The 20,219-nt window shown below is 48.6% G+C and overlaps 1 protein-coding gene and 1 long non-coding RNA gene across 2 annotated transcripts in view; one reads left to right on the forward strand and one right to left on the reverse strand.

The window, feature by feature from the left end:
- The first annotated feature begins 418 nt into the window (after window positions 1–418).
- On the forward strand, window positions 419–18,636 carry LOC120387211. Its single transcript, XR_005590062.1, has 3 exons — window positions 419–957; window positions 1,396–1,493; window positions 17,305–18,636. It is a non-coding gene; the product is annotated as an uncharacterized LOC120387211 (long non-coding RNA).
- RNF43 (ring finger protein 43) overlaps window positions 6,680–20,219 on the reverse strand; it is a 118,851-nt gene continuing 105,311 nt past the window's right edge. The window contains exon 9 of the mRNA XM_039507581.1: window positions 6,680–8,682. Coding sequence (XP_039363515.1) covers window positions 8,639–8,682 — 44 coding nt within the window. The 3' untranslated portion in view covers window positions 6,680–8,638. The remainder of the gene's footprint in view (window positions 8,683–20,219) is intronic.

Here is a 20,219-nt window from a genome sequence, read left to right on the forward strand (position 1 = left end):
CTGTGCCGGACAGGCGGACTTCCGGTCCCGCGCCCCTCCCGGCGCCAGGCGCAAGCGCAGAATGCTTCGTTCCCGGGTGGGAGAGGCGCGAGCAAGAGAACGGCCCCTGCTCCGCGCAGGCGGGGCTTGGCAACGGGCCTGACGTCACTTAGCAACCGGGCCCGGCTTAGTGCTGACTCCGCGCCGCCGGGCCTCGCTTCACCTCCCGGCCGGGCCCCGGGGGCGGGACTGAGCCATGGCGGCGCGGCCCAGCGGGTCTCAGGCGGTCCCCGGGCTCCGCCCCGCCTCTCGGGCCGGGCCGGGTGCGCAACCCCCGCTCATTGGCCAGGCCTCGAACAAGCGCATCTGGGACACGTGACCCGCCGCAGGCTGGGCGGGTTCCGGCCGGGCACAGAGCGTCCTGTGTAAGAACCAGCCCCCTCCCCAGCCCGACCCGCCGCGGAGGCCGAACCCCTGGAGCTTCCCATCCCACCACGTGGGGATTCACCCACCGAAGCTCAGGCTCCAGTGCGGCTCTTAGCCTGGTCTATACGGTGCCGCAGGGCTCTGCCCCTTGCGCTTTAGCTGCTTTGGAAAGACTCTTGCTAATTGAGCTACGGGCGAGACTACGGACACTAGTGGAGACCAGCCACTGGAGCAGGACTTGACAGGCATTTTCCCAGCGAGTTACTCAACTGTTTATTAGTCAATAGCAGATTATTGGGCCCAGATCCTCCATGGAAATTAGGGCCCTAAATACCTTTGGGGATCTGGGCTTTAGTGACCAGGAATTTTGGAGTCTGTTACTGGCTCTGGAAACTGTGTGTGGCTGGAGAAGAGAAGACAGGTCTCCAGTTCATTCTTCTGGCAGCAAGACAGAAATAGTCTTGCCTGAAGGAAGGGGAACAGTGCACGAGTGACTGGTTTCTGCTTAAATGAATCTGGCTCTTTTGGAGAACGCCTGCACTGCAGTTGGAGGTGCGATTGCAGCACGTGTAGACATACCTGAGCTAGTTTTAATCTAGCTAGTTCAGGTACCAATAGTAATTTAGCTGTGGCAGCACAGACTAGCTGCTCAAGCACAAACCCACTAGAGAGCCTGGGTATGTACCATGAGCCTCTTTGGCCTGTGCTATGTTAGCACATGGGTTGTAGCTGGTTCATAATCCTCTGTAATCCAGCCACAGGAAGATACAGAACCACTCCGTGTTTGTGTGGGTGATGCACAATAAAAAGTAAATTCCCATACTGCTCAAAGCCTCAGTCCATCTAATTCTCTCCTTTTTCTATCTTCCTGCCTCTTTTCCTTTACTTTTCAGTTTTTTATTGATTCACTTTTCTTTCCCTTTTCTCTGTTTAACTCTCCCATCCTCCCACACACTCATCTAATGCCCTTTCTTCACCTCCTCACTTTAGAGTATCAGGAGGGGAGAGATGAGGAAGCCATTTTGTTGCCCCAGGAATGTGACTTGGCCTGTCTTTTCTCCCAGGAAGGGGATGGGAAGCCACCAAAGGTACAGTAACTCCTCACTTAAAGTTGTCCCAGTTAACATTGTTTCGTTGTTACGTTGCTGATCAATTAGGGAACGTGCTCGTTTAAAGTTGTGCAGTGCTCCCTTTTAACATCATTTGGCAGCCGCCTGCTTGCAGGAAGAGCAGCCCCTTGCAGCTAGCTAGTGGGGGCTTGGAACCAGGGTGGACCGGCAGCCCCCTATCAGCTCCCCACTCCCCTAAGTTCCCTGTGCAGCAGCTGCCCCTCCCCCCACTGCCATGTGCTGCTCCTGCCCTCCGCCTTGGAGCTGCTCCCTGAGATTCCTGCTTGCTGTGCAGGGGGGAGGGAAGGAAAAGGGGGGCTAATGTCAGGGTTTCCCCCTTCTCCCCCCCCTTACCCCAGCTTCCGTAGAGCAGGGGGGACACACCAGAGCTCAGGAGAGGGGCATTGCTGGCATATGATAGCGTATATTACAATGGTGGACATGCAGGTGAATGAACCGGTGATGGTGTGGCTGATCTGGTTAGGTCCTGTGATGGTGTCGCTGGTGTAGATATGTGGGTAGAGCGACACCATCACAGGACCTAACCAGATCAGCCACACCATCACCGGTTCATTCACCTGCACGTCCACCAATGTATATGCCAGCAATGCCCCTCTGCTATGTACATCGGCCAAACTGGACAGTCTCTACGGAAAAGGATAAATGGACACAAATCAGATATTAGGAATGGCAATATACAAAAACCTGTAGGAGAACACTTCAACCTCCCTGGCCACACAATAGCAGATCTTAAGGTGGCCACCCTGCAGCAAAAAAACTTCAGGACCAGACTTCAAAGAGAAACTGCTGAGCTTCAGTTCATCTGCAAATTTGACACCATCAGCTCAGGATTAAACAAAGACTGTGAATGGCTTGCCAACTACAGAACCAGTTTCTCCTCCCTTGGTTTTCACACCTCAACTGCTAGAAGAGGGCCTCATCGTCCCTGATTGAACTAACCTCGTTATCTCTAGCTTGCTTCTTGCTTGCATATATATACCTGCCCCTGGAAATTTCCACTACTTGCATCCGACGAAGTGGGTATTCACCCACGAAAGCTCATGCTCCAAAACGTCTGTTAGTCTATAAGGTGCCATAGGATTCTTTGCTGCTTTTACAGATCCAGACTAACACGGCTACACCTCTGATACTTGTACCTGAAGAGGGGTGTCTCTGTTGTGTCTGATTCCAGCTCCTACTCATTGCAAGGAATGAGGGGCTTGTGACATTGTTTGTGCAGTGCTTTTCTCAGGCTCCTGGAATTCCTGAAATCAGCAGATTGCACAGGCAGCTAACACAGAACTACACTTGGGCTTGTCAGGAGGCAGAAGCAATCCTGTCTACTGTGCTATCTTCACAATGCTGGCTGCCCGAGGGGTGGGGGGAGGGTAAGTAGTTACTCATGGACAGGCTCCCAATGACCATCCCCCAAACCTGGCACACAGTGCCAGTGGCCCATCCCCCCTTGAGACACTACATGTGGGAGTAGATCCCCCCACATTCTGGTTGTGGGGGAGAAGGGAGAGGAAGTGAGCCAGGGTGGTTTTCACGCCATCCACACCCACACCTTCAGAGTCAGCAGTCCCTCTCCCTGATGGGCTAACCAAGTTCTTCTCTTACCAGATAAGTGCTAGCAGGCAGTACTACAGGTTCAGTTCCTACTGCTGATGTGTGTTGGGTTGTTACATTTGTACACAATAGCATTTGTTTTTATTTTTTTAAAACAGCTAGATTACCTAGAAGAAAACTACATTGAAAGAACATTATTTAAGTTGAGTATCAGAGGGGTAGCCGTGTTAGTCTGGATCTGTAAAAAGTGACAGAGAGTCCTGTGGCACCTTATAGACTAACAGACGTATTGAAGTATAAGCTTCTGTGGGTGACTACTCACTTCGTCAGATGCATGTCATCTGACGAAGTGGGTATTCACCCACGAAAGCTCATGCTCCAATATGTCTGTTAGTCTATAAGGTGCCACAGGACTCTTTGTTGCTTATTTAAGTTGCAAAGTCTAGCACTTGAAAGTTAGGAAACGCCTAATTTAGGGTTGCCCATGCAACCTTAATTTGCCTTCTTTGTGCGTGTGTATTGAGATAGAGTTTTTAATTACTTGGTCACACATTATTTTTCCTATGAGACCTCTGCCTCATTCAGTGCACAAGTTGGGTGCACAAGAGGACAGAATTAAAGTTGCAGAGGCAACCAACTTCCAAGTACTTGACTTTACACATGCACTGGACTGTACCTCCTGCTCCCACCTACAGCTAGGAGCTTGGGAGTGTCCTTCTCATGAACATCAGAGGCCAACATGAGATCATTTGAAATAATTTATTTCTGTGGAATTGGAAGGAGGAAACTTCTTAGAACACAAGCCTCTGCTGACTGTATACAGAACAAAAACACAAGAACAGACCTGATACGTGGATAAATATATTAGTAAATAAATATATTTCTGAGCACATCACCATATTCAAACATCTTTGTTTCCATCTCAGACATAAATATACAGATTTGCATATATAAAAAAAAACCTATTCTTCCTTTTTGGTTTGTAATTTACCCAAAACACCCAAGAGCCTTGCAGAACAGACTCAGCAAAAACTAAAAACCATGTTCACATTTCAAAAGGATCTGAGCTTTACAAGACGAAGGAACAGAGGGCTGTTTGTGTGAATGAAGGAGGCTATAGACACAGCTCCGGGAGCTGTGCCCGCTTTGGGCTCCTCTCAGTGACGCTGGCTGTCCTAGGAAGAGGCTGTAACTCAGCTGCCGGGGGCTCTGAGGAAGTGCTGGTAATCCTCATTTGAGAAGCTCTGGCTTTCACTTCTATTCCCAGCGGGGGCCTCCGCTCTATAGGGCAAGGACGAGAGCTTAACCCTGAACCCCTGCCTTGGACAAACACTACTGACATGCAGTGCCTGATCCTGAGTCCTGCTGAGCTCCTGGGAGTCTCCTTGAAGTTACAAGTCCATTTGGAGGTGCAAGTGTTCAGCACGTCAGGATTATTTGTCATTGATTCTTACATCACCTCCCCTCTTAGATGGCTAAGGAATCTACTCCTCCTTTTATTGAACAGTGCCTTGGATTAACTCTTCCAGACAGAGCTCTTCCCATTTGATAACCCATATGGACAGAACAGCAACCCCTCCCCCATCTAAACTACTTCCTAGATCTGCTCTCCATGCCCAGAGGGATCCTGAGGCCTTGATAGGTTGGTTTTGTGAAAGAAAAGTAGCAGCATAAGGCCAGGAAATAAAAACACTTTAAAGTGGGAGCTGCCCAATGCAGCCCACCTAATACTGCAGTACAGAGCAGCAGGGGTCCTTTACAACGGAGCACACATTCCACTGAGCTTGGGGCCTATGCCAGCCAGAGTCCTCCTAAGGCAGGGCTTCTCAAACGGGGGGTCGGGACCCCTCGGGGTCACAAGGTCCTTACGTGGGGGGTCGCGAGCTGTCAGCCTCCACCCCAAACCCCGCATTGCCTCCAGCATTTATAATGGTGTTAAATATGTAAAAAAGTGTTTTTAATGTATGGGCGGGGGTCGCACTCAGAGGCTTGCTGTGTGAAAGGGGTCGCCAGGACAAATGTTTGAGCACTGCTGTCCTAAGGGAAAGAGATGAATACTGTTAAACTGCGAAGGAGAGGCCTAGTCTTTCAAGGTGCCGAGTGGGCTCCTCAATGGGGGTTTAGCTCTGGGGTGGAAGTGCAGCATCCTGCCCTTGGTCTGAAAGCAGCTTGGAGTTCAGGGGCCTCTTTGTTAAGACAATTGAACAGCATTTGGCTGGGGCATGTGATGACCTGCATAAGAAGAGCCATAGGCCAGCATGCACTGTCCGTAAGCAGAATCTGGGGAATCTAGGCCAGCTCTTGCTTTTACTTCTAGTTTAAAGGTGACCTGCTTGGGGGGAAGGGGGGATTGGGCTTGTGTCCTTTTCTTTCTTCTTTCTGATTGAGAAAGAAACCTGAAAGGTTTAAGATACAAATCTGTTTTTGACCTTAGAAATCCAGCCCCTCTCCATGCTGAAAGACTGCAGTTGGCTGGAGAACTAGTGAAATGGTGATATCACAGGAGCCAACAGAATGAGAGCAGACCAACTAGGAGAAGAGCTTTTGGTTAGACTATTTACAACAGTGGTATTGGTTAGCTGCTATTAACACCTGGCTAATTTCAATGGCAGTGGACACTTGGGAGACAGAAAGCCATTGTTACTGATTAAGGGGTTCAGAATTCACAGTAAACTTCCCTGGAACTGCCCCCCCCAAGGTCCCACATCAAAGCCAGCACAGAACACAAGAGTTAGACCAAGATCCATCCAGGCCAAGGCCCTGTCTCTGACAGGGGCCAGCCCCAGGTGCCTCAGAGAAAGGTGCAAACAGGGGCAGCGAGTTATATGGGTCCGTGGGGCCTGTGCTCCAGGAATATTCAGGGCCCAGGGTCCCGGCTCCACCAATGTTCAGGGCCGGGTTTCTCTCCTGGCCCCCCCTGCCACTCCCTCGTGCCTCCCCCTGAGCGTCTTCTGGCCCCGCCTGCTGCCCCCGGGCGATTTATAAAAGGCAGCTTTCCTGCCCACCTTCACTCCACACCACTCCCGGAAGCGGCTGGCATGTCCCTGGGGGTCGGGGGGTCTCCCTGTGCTGCCCCCACCCTGATCACTGACTCCACAGCTCCTATTGGCCGGGAACTGCAGCCAATGGGAGATGCGGGAACAGTGCCTGTGGGCACTGGCGCGCGAAAACTCTCAGCTCCCTGCCTAGGTGCCGCTGTCAGAGGGGTGTGCGGGTTGCTTTGGGGAGCCACCTGAGATAAGCGCGGCACCTCTCACCCTCTCCCGCACCCCAACCCCCTGCTCCAGCCCAGAGCCCGCACCCTGCACCCAAACTCCCTCCCAGAGCCTTAGGCAGGTGTGCGGGGTGGGGTGGGACTTGGACCCATTCTGGGCACCACCAAAAATTATACAGACTTATTGCCCCTGAGTGCAAACACCTCATTGTAGCAGCTGTGGGAAAATCTGTCCCCACGTTAAGTCTCAGCCTGGTCTCTCCTACAGTCAGGGCGGGTGCAAGGATGTTTCGCGCCCTAGGCAAAACTTCCACCTTGCGCCTCCCTGCCCCCCCGAGCCCTGTGGCAACCCTCCGCCCTAAGGCGCCACCCCCGTGGCAGCTCCCTTCTCGAGACCATTCATTAGTCTGATCTGTCTCCTCTCTAAGGTAACAATCCCAATCTTTCCACATGAGTTTTTCCAGTCCCTGATCATTCTCATCACCCTCGCCCTCTGAAACCCTTCATGTCCACACTGTCCTTCCTGAGAGGGCTGATTAGAGCTGTGCCATGTCCAGGGGAGGCTGCACCACTGAGTTCTATAATGGCATTATAATAGCTTCCTTATTATTCTCAGTGCCATTCTGCATGCATCGTCTTTGCTTTTTTGACCACAGCTGCACACTGAACTGAGGTCAAATTTAATATGCGTCTCTTTCTAACAGATCTGCTCTAGCTCAGCTCTAGAGCAGTGTGATTCTGGAACAGCCTTCCGAGGAGGGTAGTGGGGCCAAACAACATCACTGGTTTTAAAATGCAGATTGATACAGTTATGAATGGGATTATCTGACAGGGTTGGTTGCGATAGCAGGGGACTGGAGTCAAAGACCTAGAAGGTCCTTTCCAGTCCTATATTCTGTGTTCTTATGTTGCAATAAGAAATCATGGATTTGATGCAGGGCTCACTGAGTGACGTTCTCTGGCTTGTGTTATTACAGGAGCTCAGATTAGATGATCATAATGCTCCCTTCTGGCCTTAACACTTGTGAATCCATGAATTCCTGGATTTCTAAAGTAAATACAAGCAACAACAAAAACCCCTCCCCAATTTTTCCAGCCTTCTGTCTCCCTCAGAAAGAAGCTAGAAAAGGACACAGCTGATTTTGAAGAATTCTTTTGCAGGTCACTGAAAAGAGTTTAAGATTCCAGAAATGTTAGTTGGGATGGGGCGCTACTGAGCATTTACTGTCCCAGATGCTTTCCCAGGACTTCAGTGTGCATCTTATTGTGTCATGTGATGATGGCAATGATCACGATGAGGAAGGCAGAGAAGGAAGACCCATGCTGGCTCATGGATTAAGAGCATAGTCTCTCATTTCTCCATGATTCCCAAGCTTTCCAGAAAGATGCTTAGAGAGGCTTTGAAACATGCACTGCAAGTGAGCTACTCAGCACAGTTACAGGCCTGGCCTTTATAACTACTTTGATAATTAAGCAAAGACTTAAGTGATGAATGAGGAATCCAATAACACTTCCAGGTAACGTAATGGATTCTGAGAAGATTCTCAGCCCCAGCTCTTTCCTGGAAATGCTAGCAGAATCCTGAATGTCCTCACTGCTCCTCCAGCTGGATTCTAGTATGGGCAAAAATATAAGTTGTCCCCACCCTGGCCTCAGCTGAAGGACAGTAAATTGCCAAGTGGCAGGGACCCTCAATTCCCACTGCAGTCAATGGAAGCATCTTGCGGACTCGGGACCTAAGAGAGCTCCTGCAATGTAGAAATGGAAGAGAGCATCTTGTGCTTAAGTTAGAGAAATAAGAGTAGTCAGGGTTAGTGAAGTAGGCTGGCCTGACTTTGACCTAAGTGAGGAAATGAAAAAGGCAGGAACTATTTGGCTCTCTAATGTCATCTCTGCAGCTTTTAGTCTCACAGGTCTGCCCATTTCCAAAACATTTCCAAAAGCCTCCAATCTCCCCCAGGTTTGTGACCATGCCAAAATACCGGTTTATGTCTACCCAGCAGGCTCTCCAGATAACGAACACTGGACACAGGGTTGGAATGAGTAAGTCCATGCCCCCAGAGTGTCTTCTGATCAGTGTGTGCTGTCCGTGCCTTAAAAAGAGAGAGGAGTGGTGGGTTTGTGTGACCACAATACAGTAAAGTGGGCAGGGAGCAGGCAGAAGGGGGCATCATGGAGGTTACCAGCACATTTTGTTTCTCAGTGTGGGGCAGACTAGGACTGTTACTACACTACCTGCTCAGAGAAACAGGAAATAAGTCACTGATTCCAGTTCTTGTTCGTTTCCTGAATGTTTTGTCCACTCTGGCTCTCTGTAGTATGCAGATGAGTTCATCTTTCATTAAACAGAATGTTCGTACACATCTTGGATCTCCTCCTTGGATCCTGCATTCAAAAAAAAATGTAAGTTACAGGTATCCCAGCCCCCAAAGCCCAACTCCAACGGGGCCTTGATCCAGCAATAATATGGAGAACAACATGCCCCTAGCTTCCTGCCAGCATGTCCTGGGGGAAGCTTCCTGTCCTCACATGCATAGTCAGTCTAACCTTCCCAGGTAAGGAACAGTCCAAGCTACAGCTAAGGATAAAACTAAACTGCTCTTGTAAGTACCTGGTTCGCTCAGAACTTTCTGAAACCACTTACCATGGATGTGACACTTTCCAGGCTTTGCGCCAGCACCAAAGGGGTTTCGGTTGTTGGTGTTTTAGGGAGGCTGAGTTTGTTTTAATTTGGAGTAAAATACATTGAGCCGTTTTTGAATTATTAGTGATTGACAATAACAATTATTTGTATACCCAGGGTGCCCCTGACCACACCCTCCATGCCCTGGGCCTTACAGCAGAGTAAACTCGACTGCAGTACAAGGAGTACACAAGTTCTTTGGGTGTGGATGCACACAGGTGTGTTGTGTGTCAAGAATGTACTGGGGGAAAGCTACATGGAAAGTTGTGTAATTGTTTCTGAGTTGACAATGAAGTCAAGCCCCAGCAGAGGCAGAGTTTGAGCATGAACTCCAGGCTTGGGTGCTCTGCTGAGGTAATGGTAGGGCCTGACAAGTGTCCATTTTTCTCTGAATTATCCAGGTACTGCATGGTTTACATAGACATGTTTCAGCCTATGGTCTGCTCACAGACTATTTGCCAGGACTATTGCTTCAAATATTCACTTCTCTGCTGTGTCACTAGGCACATAAATCACATGGGATTGTTTCTCCCCTGTCACTGAGTGACTCACAAATCATAGAATCATAGATTAGGGTTGGAAGAGACCTCAAGAGGTCATCTAGTCCAACCCCCTGCTCAAAGCAAGACCAACTCCAACTAAATCATTCCAGCCAGGGCTTTGTCAAGCCAGGCCAGGTCAACCTCTCAGGATGGAGATTCCATCACCTCCCTAGGTAACCCATTCCAGTGCTTCACCACCCTCCTAGTGAAATTTTTTTTCCTAATATCCAACCTAGACCGTCCCACAAGGTGCTCTCACAATGGATACACAAGTATGTCCAGAACAAGTGCACAACTGTCCGAGTCTTTACAACATTCTCCTTACCCCACATTTATTGAGAATGAAAGGAAACAGTTGCTTGTCTGAATATTTGTGGAAAGTAAATACAAAAGGTTGTGAAACCTGTCACAGCAAATTCAGTGTCTGCAGATACTTCACTGCTTTGGAAATGGGACCAGACAGATTAGAAATACAGGCAGAAAATAAGCAAATAAATTTAGCTTGAAAAAAGCAGCGACTAGATTCGGGAAAATTAATCACAAACAGCTGCAATGCAAAAGAAGTGCTCTGTCTCTGCATATATGTACATAAATAGATAATAGATGAGGTGCCAGTAGGTAGTGCTCAAGTATATGCAGCAGTGTTCCTGGGTTTTGCAGGACCAATAAAACCTGTTGCTAAGCACTGCAGATTGTTTCTCATTTTTTCATATGCAATATTTAAATGCAGTTCGCAATGTGGAGTCAGAGATTTTACTTATCGAATTCTACTTTGTAGCTGAGCAGAGGCCCTGAGTCACTTTGGCATTCCACGCCCATCTGCAATGCCAGTGCATGGGTCTGTCTGTGAAGCAAGCATTCTACGGCCTCGTGGACAAACGCTGAAGCAGCTGCAAGGCTAACATTCTCCCGGGTCGCCCCAGGACAGTGAAGTGTCCACACACAGTCCAGCTTCACAAACCAGACCAGGAAATAACTGAGACACTGTAAGTGCTTCTGCTTTGGTCAGAATCAAGTGACAAGCTGCGGCTTTTGGAAGTGACGGACGATGTAATGATCTACAAGGTATCAGACAGTTCCAGCCTGTAACAAAGGAGCAAATAATCAATACGGGGATTTTTGTAAAGGTCTTGGATTCCTTCCTGGAGAATATCACTTGGAAATCAGCCCTAAAATGAAACTGCTACATGCACCACACAGAGTAGCAGTTCCTATGAAGGAAGAACTTAAAAACCAGCTTGACAACTTTGTGGAGAGAGGAGTCTAAAAGAAAGTTAAAAGATTGACAGACTGGACAGCAGTCCAGTAGCTATTAAAAGACTAGACAAACTCTGGTATTCACCCCATACACCTCAGTGAAGCTCCAGAACACTCCCATTGAACTTTCTCAGCCACTGGAGGGATTCTGCCCAGCCTCACAATGGAGCTGTTCTAGTCAGACACCACAGGTGGCTTCTGGCAGGTGAAACGTGTGACAAACATCTGGACTCCTTTAGGCAGATATAGACGGTTGGGAAGGCCATTTGGCATTTCTCTGTCTGCAGAAGAGCACCAGGGATGTCACCACAAAGTGCTAGAGGGACTCAGGGAGTTGATGTAATTGCAAATGGCGTATAAGGGCTTGTCTACACAGCCCCACAGTGTGGACTATGGGGGTGTGAATTGCAGTGCACACTAAAATGTTGTGCTGTAACTGCCCCATGTAGACGCTGCTAGGCATGAACTAAAATGTACCTTGTTTGCATTACTGTCGTCCTGTTTCAAGCAGGACTATTTTGACTGTAGAGGATTGGTTGTGGAGACTCCCTTGCAGAGGCTAATGCAGAGCACAATCGTGTCCTGATTACGCTATTCCGCAGAGAATTTCTAGTGAGCCTGAAACGGAGTAATACAAAGTGAGTCTGTGCCTGCCAGCTGTGCCACATCCAGACACCTTTGAACAGCAGAGAGCTGAAAACCAGACTGGAGACACCTCAGGCAGTTTGGGAAATGGCCATCCAGACTGTCCGGATCAGAAGGAAGACGTGCTCTTTAGTATTTGGGAATATTGGAGATACTTAGAAGAAAAGGTTACTCACCTTGCACTAACTGAAGTTTTTCGAGATGTGTGTCCCTGTGGGTGCTCCACTCTAGGTGTCGGTGCGTCCCAGTGCCGTTGATCGGAGATTTTCGGTAGCAGTGCCTGGTTGGGACGCAGGCGCTCAGATGGTATCTCCCGTCTCATTGGAATCTTCCTGAGCACCTGCGTCCCGCACCCCCCTCAGTTCCTTCTCTACCGTGAAGCGATTTTACTAGTACTCCAAAGTAGAGGGGAGGAGGGCAGGGAGTGGAGCACCCACAGGGACACACATCCCGAAGAACTTCAGTTACTGCAGGGTGAGTAACCTTCTCTTCTTCTTCGAGTGCTGTCCCTGTGGGTGCTCCACGTTAGGTGAATGTGTAGCAGTACCCACTATGGTTGGTGGGACTTTGGAGATGCGGCAGTGAGTACTGTAGATAGTACTGTATGGCCTACTATGGTGTCTGCCGTGGTGTCTTGCGTGAGAGCATAGTGTTTTGCAAATGTGCGTTCAGATGACCATGTAGCCGCTTTGCAGATGTCAGGAATGGGAACATTGTGTAGGAAGGCAACGGATATTGACATAGCTCAAGTGGAATGAGTTCTAATGCCTTCGGGTGGTTGAAGTTTTTGCGTGCGGTAACAGGATCTGATGCAGTCAGAGATCCACTTGGACAGACATTGTTTAGAGATAGCCATACCCTTTGATCTTTCGGTAATGGAAACAAAGAGTCGTGGGGACTTATGAAATGGTTTAGTCCTGTCTAAATAAAAGGCGATTGCTCGCCTGACGTCGAGAGTATGCAGGGTTGCCTCTTGCGGAGTCTTGTGAGATTTGGGATAGAAAGTAGGTAAGTATATAGATTGGTTGAGGTGGAAGGTAGATACCACCTTAGGAAGAAATTTAGGGTGTGGTCTCAAAGTGACTGTCTTTGGAGAAGATTGTGTAGGAAGGGTGGGCCATCAGGGCACTCATTTCACCTACTCTCCTTGCCGATGTTATGACAACTAAGAAAGCCACCTTCATGGACATATGGAGATGAGGGGAGGTAGCCAAGGGCTCGAATGGAGGTTTCATGAGAGCGTGTAGAACGAGGTTAAGATTCCATGAAGCAGCCGTTGGGTAAATTTCAGGGTAGAGATTTTGCAGGCCCATGAGAAATCGTTTTATGGTGGGGTGGGTAAAGAGTGAATAACCTTCTAAGAGGTCATGGAAGGTGGTAAGCGCCGCCAGGAGCAGTTTGATGGAGCTGAGCGTCTTGTTTTAGTTTCAGGAGGTAGTCTAGAATGTTAGGGAGGGTCACCGTATTGGGCGCTAAGTGATTACGTGAGCACCAGAGGGCAAAACGCTTCCACTTCTGCAGGTGGGTTTTACAAGTGGAGTCTTTCGTACTGTGCAGGAGGACATATCGGACTTGCTCGGAACAGGCTAGTTCATGGGTTTGGAACCATGAAGGAACCACGCTGTGAGGTGGAGCTTTTGGAGCTGGGGGTGAAGAACCCGTCCGTTGTCCTGAGAAAGGAGATCTGGCCTGTTGGGGAGAGCCCATGGGTGACGGGAGGACATGCGGAGTAGGTAGGGATACCACATCTGTCTCAGCCAAGCCAGGGCAATAAGTATGACCTGGGCCTTGTCATCTACAATCTTCCGAAGAACCCTGTGTAGCAGAGGGATTGGTGGGAAGGCGTACAGGAGAGAGTTGTTCCATGGGATGAGGAACGCGTCTCCTAAGGATTCAGTTCCGAGTCCCGCTCTGGAGCAAAACCGGGGACATTTTCAATTCTGGGTTGTGGCAAAGAGGTCTATTGACGGGGTGCCCCAGAGGGAGAAGAGCTGTTGAAGTATTGTGGGGTGCAGTTCCCATTCGTCTTCTGTCGAGAAGTGCCTGCTGAGTGCGTCGGCAGTAGTGTTGTGGCAGCCTGGTAGGTAGGAAGCGGTGATCTGTATTTGATGTTGTATACACCAATTCCATAGTCTGATGGCTTCCATGCAAAGGGAATGTGATCGGGCTCCCCCTTGTCTGTTGCTATGTTGTTTGTTAAGACCAGAATAGATTTGTTCCTTATGAGGGGAAGAAAGTGAAGGCACGCTCATCTCACTGCTCTGAGCTCTAAGAGATTTTATGTGTAGGTGCGTCTCTGATGCGGACCACTGGCCTTGTGCCCTGTGTCCCCCTAGATGCACTCCCCAACCGATTAGGGAAACGTCCGTGGTGAGCATGAGCGTTGGGGATCGTTGCTGGAAGGAAACCCCAGTGCAGAGGTTCTCTGGTCTTGTCCACCAATGTAGGGAAGCTAGAACATTGGGAGGAGGAGTTAACAGCATCCCTAAGGTGTGTGTATTGGGTTTGAAATTGGAATTGAGCCAGCCCTGAAGACATCTCATGTGCACCCTGACGTACTGGACCATGAAGGTGGTGGCTGCCATGTGACCAAGGAGCTGTAGGCAGAGTCTTGCCTGTGTCCTTGGATGAATAGAGAGCGTGCATATGAGCTGCATGATAGCAAGGAATCTGTGATATGGGAGCGAGGCTCTGCTCTGGATTGAGTCGAGATGAGCTCCGATGAACTCGATCTGTTGTGTGTCAGGGTGGATTTTTGGAAGTTTATTTGGAGGCCTAGGCTGTGAAAGAGGGAGATGGCGAAATGGGTAGCTTGAAGTGTCTCGCCACAGGAGTTGCCCTTGATGAGGCAATCGTCCAGGTAGGGGAACAGCGTGACCCCGTGTTTGCGGAAGTGAGCCACGACCACAGCTAGAGTTTTGGAAAAAACTCTCAGCGCTGTGGAGAGGCCGAAAGGAAGAACTCTGTATTGAAAGTGGTCGTGACCGAGTGTGAAGCGTAGAACGTGTCTGTGAGCTGGATGAATTGATATATGAAAATAAGCATCCTGTAGTCGATGGCTGTAAACCAGTCCCCTTGATCCAGTGCAGGAATTATTGTGCCCAGTGTGACCATTTTGAATTTTTGTATCCTCACGAATTTGTTCAGTCCGCGTAAGTCTAGTATAGACCTCCATCCCCCGGTCTTTTTCTGAGTCAGGAAGTAATGGGAGTAGAAATCTTTCCCTGGATGTTGCATCGGCACAGGCTTCCCTGCACCTAGCTGTAGAAGATGAGCCACTTCTGCGTGAAGCAGGTGCTCATGAGAGGGGTCCCTGAAGAGGGACGGGGAAGGGGGAAGGGTAGGAGGATAGGATATGAATGGGATAGAGTAACCGGACTGAACTATCTCGAGGACCCAGCAGTCCTGTGTGATCCGCTGCCAGGTATGTTGGAAACTCTGGAAGCGGTGGCCAAATGGGCAAGTAGGCTGTGGAATCAAGGGGTGGTCGCACAGACCCTCGACCAACATTTCAAAATTGTTGTTTATTCCTGGATGGATGGGAAGTGGTTGCTTGAGCTTGATTTTGTCTGCGCTTAGATGGTTTAACACGATTCCTATTTACGTTGTATGGTTGAGGCCGATAATATTGTTGTGTACATGGTCTTTGGTAGGGTTGGTATCGTTGTCCCCTGGGAAGAGATGGGTGAATGCCCAGGGTGCGCAGTGTCGCTCTAAAATCTTTCATTGTGTGAGTAGTTCATCAGTTTTTTTGGAAAACAGGTCCTCCACTTTGTTCTGCAGATCTTTAGGGATGCCAGATGCAGAAAGCCATGAAGATCTGTGCATAACCACAGCCGTTGCAGTCGTATGGGCTGCTGTGTCCGCCATGTCTAAAAAGTCTTGTAGGGGTGTTCTGGAAATCAGCTGGCCCTCGCTCAGAATTGATTTAAAGTCTGCTCTCCTGTCCTGTGGAATGTAAGAGGCAAATTCAAAAAGTTTATTGTAGTTATCAAAGTCGTATCTGGCAAGGAGTGCAGAGTAGTTTGCAATCCTGAATTGTAGAGTGGAGGATGTGTAAACCTTGCGACCCAAGACCTCAAGGCATTTAAGGTCCTTGTCTTGTGGGGTGGGCCGATATTGTGGCTGTTTCGTTCTTTGTGTGACTGCATCGATGATGAGAGAGTTCGGTTATGGGTGAGAAAAAAGGAAGTCAGTGTCCTTAGCAGGAACATAGTATTTACGTTTGGCCTTTCTGCAGGTTGGTAATAAAGAAGCTGGAGTTTGCCAGAGAACGTCAGCTGGTTCCAGGAGTGCCTCATTTATAGGGAGCGCGATCTCTGAGGGCGCAGAAGGTTGAAGGATTCTGAGGAGTTTATGTTGTGTCTCCTGAACCTCTTCTAGGGGGATGTCCTGACTGAGTGCCACCCTCTTGAAAAGTTCTTGAAATTGTTTACAGTCAGCCACATTCTGTGGGGGCAGAGGAGAGAGGGCTCCGTCTGGAGCAGATGGAGAGTTAGGGTTCGGTGAGTCTGGATATGGTTCATAACTCACGTTGTCAGGAGGGGATTCAAGTACTCTAGAAGCTGACAGAGCTGGAGATCAAGGCACAGAAGCAGGCAGGGCTTTCCTGGAAGAGGTCTGATGATGAGTGGTAGGAGGATGTGGCCAAGGGTACCACTGAGGCCAAGGCATAGGGTAGGAAAACCTAGGTGCCACCCATGGAGGGGAGAAGTAGGAAAACTGAGGCTGGTGGCTGCGGACCGTAGCCTGAGGTGGAAAAGGCTCCAGTGTGGGAGGAGAGGGAGGTGCGGAGAACTCTGCTTGCTGTTGTAGATCAGGTTCACTCTCAGTGAAGGTAGCCAGTTCAGGTGGTGAGAGCGGCTGTTCGAAGAGTAAGCCCTGTGTATCTAGGAGCAGAGAGTTAGGCTCAGGTGGCACTGAGAGATCGCTTTGAGTGAAGAAGTACTGCTCCTGCTCCCTGGGCTGTGCTGAGCCTGGACTGTGCTCTAGCGTGTTAAGTGAAAGTGAGAGTGTGAGCGGTGCCATGGGTCGGTTGGAGGTGCCCTGCAGGGGGTCCGCTGCTGGTGTGGGGGCGGGAGGCAGGCTCAGTGCCGATGTTCTTCCTGGCACCAGAGCAGAGCGCGCGGTCGGCACTGCGGCTATTTTTAGCCCTGAGGTGTGCCATGACAACGTCTTTGTTGGCACCGGGGCAGAGCGCACAGCTGGCTTCGCGGTTATTTTTAGCGTTGAGGCGCTCAGTGCCGCGGAATCTTTCTGTGTCTGGGAGGTTGAATTTCTGCCTCTACAGTCTGTGGGAGCCGTAGTTGAGGCGTGAGCCGGGGCTGAGGCGCCTGCCTTTGGCGCTGTCAGCACAGAGGGTAGGGATCTCGCAGGAGACCCCTTACCCTTGTTAAAGTCTCTCCTATAAGACTGCTCTGCTTCTTGCCTCTGCTGCAGAGAGGGTGAAGCAACGCTCCCCACCGGTTCAGATCTGGCTGGGGAGGATGTGGGAGCAGGTTTAACTTTCCCCGTCTCCAAAAGCGGCTGCAGGGATTTTTCCATAAGAAGCATGTTAAGCCGCAGGTCCCTGTCGCGCCGAGCCCTTGACTCGAGGCTCATACAGTGGAGGCACTTTGCGGGGATGTGGGCTTTCCCGAGGCACTTCACACAATGTGAGTGCCCATCCGACCTTGGCATGGAGTCCTGACAGGAAACACACCTTTTGAATCCTGAAGCCCCTGGCATTGTGAATTAGAAATGGCAGGGGAGAGTGTCTCCGTGAGTCTGAAGTGATTTTTTTTTTAAACTAAGTCACTATGTAACTACACTAAAGGAAGGGAAACAACTGGGATGCAACTAATAACTATTTCTATATTCTTTGTTACTTTGATCCTACAGAGACCAGGGAAGAGGATCAGCACTGCCCCGAGTCCCGTCTTCAGCCAGGGACGGCTGAGAAGGAACTGAGAGGCGTGCGGGACGCAGGCGCGCAGGAAGATTCCAACGAGATGGGAGATACCATCTGAGCACCTGCATCCCGACCAGGCACTGCTACTGAAAATCTCCGATCAACGGTGCCGGGACACACCGACACCTAGAGTGGAGCACCCACAGGGACAGCACTCGAAGAAGAAGAAAGAGAATCTACTTGCTGTGCAGTAACTGGAGTTCTTCGAGCTGTGTTGTTCACATATGTATTCCCCTCAAGATGTGTATGCATCCATGTGCTCGCGATTGGAGATTTTTGCTAGCTGTGTCCGTTGGTCCATGCAGGTGCCCTGAACACCCTCATGCCCTATACCGAGGGCATAAGAGGTGGAGCTGGACCAACCGCCATTTCAGTCCCCTCTCTACTGCAGACCCGCAAGGTGTAATAGGATGTTGAAGCAGAAGGGAAGGAGGGAGGGTCATGGAATAGACATATGAACAACACATCCCAAATAACTCCAGTTACTGTACAGGTAAGTAACTTTCCTTTCTTCTCAAGTGATTGACCCTATGTATATTCCACTCGAGGTGACTCCCAAGCAATGACCTAAATAAAAAGGTCGGAGATTGGAGTCTTAACCAAACAGAGACCTTTACTGAAAGAAGCATCCAGTCTAGATGCCTCTATCACAGCACAGTGTCTAGCAAAGGTATGTGTGGATCCCCAGGTGGTAGCTTTACAGATGTCTGCAATGGGGACATTTTATAAGGAAGCATCTAAAGCTACTAGAACTCTCATGGAATGGGCCCTATTATTTGGTCATTATAATTTGACTACCTTGTAGCAATTGATACATTACAAAGCTCATTTGTCAGCCTCTCTGTTGATATAGGGGTTTCCCTTCCTTCTTTCAGCACAGAAAACAAACAGTCTTGGAGAAGACCAAAAGGGTCTGGTCCTCTGAAGATAAAATGCTAAGGGCCTTTTAATGTCTTAAGTGTGTAACTTGGCTTCACCATGGTTAGTATGCGGGTCTGAAAAAAGTATGGGCACATGGATGACCTGATTTAGATGCAACTTAGACATGTGTTTTGGAATGAACTTTGGATATGGTCTCTGCGATACCTGATCTGGACAAAAAATGCACACTGGGGGTCCGCCATCTGAGCACCTAGTTCACCTACCTCATTGCAGATGTTATTGCAGGGGTCGGCAACCTTTCAGAAGTGGTGTGCCGAATCTTCATTTATTCACTCTAATTTAAGCTTTCGCGTGCCAGTAATACATTTTAATGTTTTTAGACGGTCTCTTTCTATAAGTCTATAATATATAACTAAACTGTTGTTGTATGTAAAGTAAATAAGGCTTTTAAAATGTTTAAGCAGCCTTCTTCCTCAGTAGCGGAATTGTGGCTTTGTGAGCATCTAAGAAGGTGTTCTTAAAGGATTCCCAATTGTCATTCACAGTTTTCTGATTAAATTCTTCCTCTCACCTGAGTTGGCTCATAATTATTTTCTGCTTTGTGAAATTAGCCCTATTCAAGCACCAAGTATCTGTACTTACTGGTCTGGACTTTATTCTGTTTGCACATTATAAATGTGATCAAGTCATGATCACGTGTACCTAAGCTACCATTAATTTTAAGTTCTGTGATCAGTTCCTCTTTATTTGTTATGACAAGATCTAATAAAGAATTCCCCCATGTTGTCTGCAACACTTTTTGAGTAAAGAAATTGTCATCTGTAATGTTTAGAAATTCCAACAATTTTGAGTCTTTGGCTAACTGTTCTTCATATTCGTTTTTGGCCTTCCTAATTATATTTTTACACTTCATTTGCCAGAGTTTATGCTCCTTTCTATTTTCCTCACTGGGATTTAACTTCCACTTTTTAAAGGATGCCTTTTTGCCTCTCACTGCTTCTTTTACTTTGTTTAGCCTTGGTAGCACTTTTTTGGTTCTTTTACGATGTTTTTTTAATTTGGGGTATACATTTAAGTTGAGTTTCTATTATTGTGTTTTTAAAAAGTTTCTATGCAGCTTTCAGGGATTTCACTTTTTGCGCTGTACCTTTTAATTTCTGTTTAACGAAATTCCTCATTTTTGTGTAGGCCCCCTTTCTGAAATTAAATGCTACAGTGTTTGGGCCACTGTGGTATTTTCCCCGCCACAGGATTGTTAAATTTAATTATATTATGGTCACTATTACCAAGTAGTCCAGCTATATTCACCTCTTGGACCAGCTGCTGTGCTGCACTTAGGACTATATCAAGATTTGCCTCTCCTCTTGTGGGTTCCAGCCCTAGCTGCTCCAAGAAGCAGTTTTTAAGGTGTCAAGAAATCATGGTATCATGAAATTTAAGATATCATGGATCTCAATGTGTCAGATGGGTATTTGCACAATTTACTGCAAAATGTGACTATACCACATCCTCCACATCACAGCATACATGATAGAAGGACAAGGACGATTCTGCTGATGCAGCCATTGTTTCCTACGAGCAACTAGGGAGCAGTTGCCCTCAAGGGATGGCCCAGGTGCTTCAGTGTAACCACCCACTATGGCAATGGCAGGATTCTCCCCCTGGCGAAAGGACTACACCTCCCCAAGGGGCAATAGCTAGGTGGGGACAGAAGAATTATCCCATCGACTTAACGCTGTCTTCACCAGAGGTTAGGTTGGCTTAACTACGTTGCTCAGGGTTCGTAATACCCCTCAGAGACAAAGTTATGCCAAGGTGAGGTTTCAGTGTAGACCAGCCCTAAGGGAGCAAGGCCCCAAACTCATTGACAGTTGGGCAACCTAAGTCTTTTAGGCTCCTTTGGAAATCCTAGTCTACAGCCTCATCTATACTACAAAGTTAGAGCGACTTAGGTCAACTTCTT

Source organism: Mauremys reevesii, linkage group 20 (genome assembly GCF_016161935.1).
Source record: "Mauremys reevesii isolate NIE-2019 linkage group 20, ASM1616193v1, whole genome shotgun sequence".
Taxonomy (NCBI): Eukaryota; Metazoa; Chordata; order Testudines; family Geoemydidae; genus Mauremys; species Mauremys reevesii.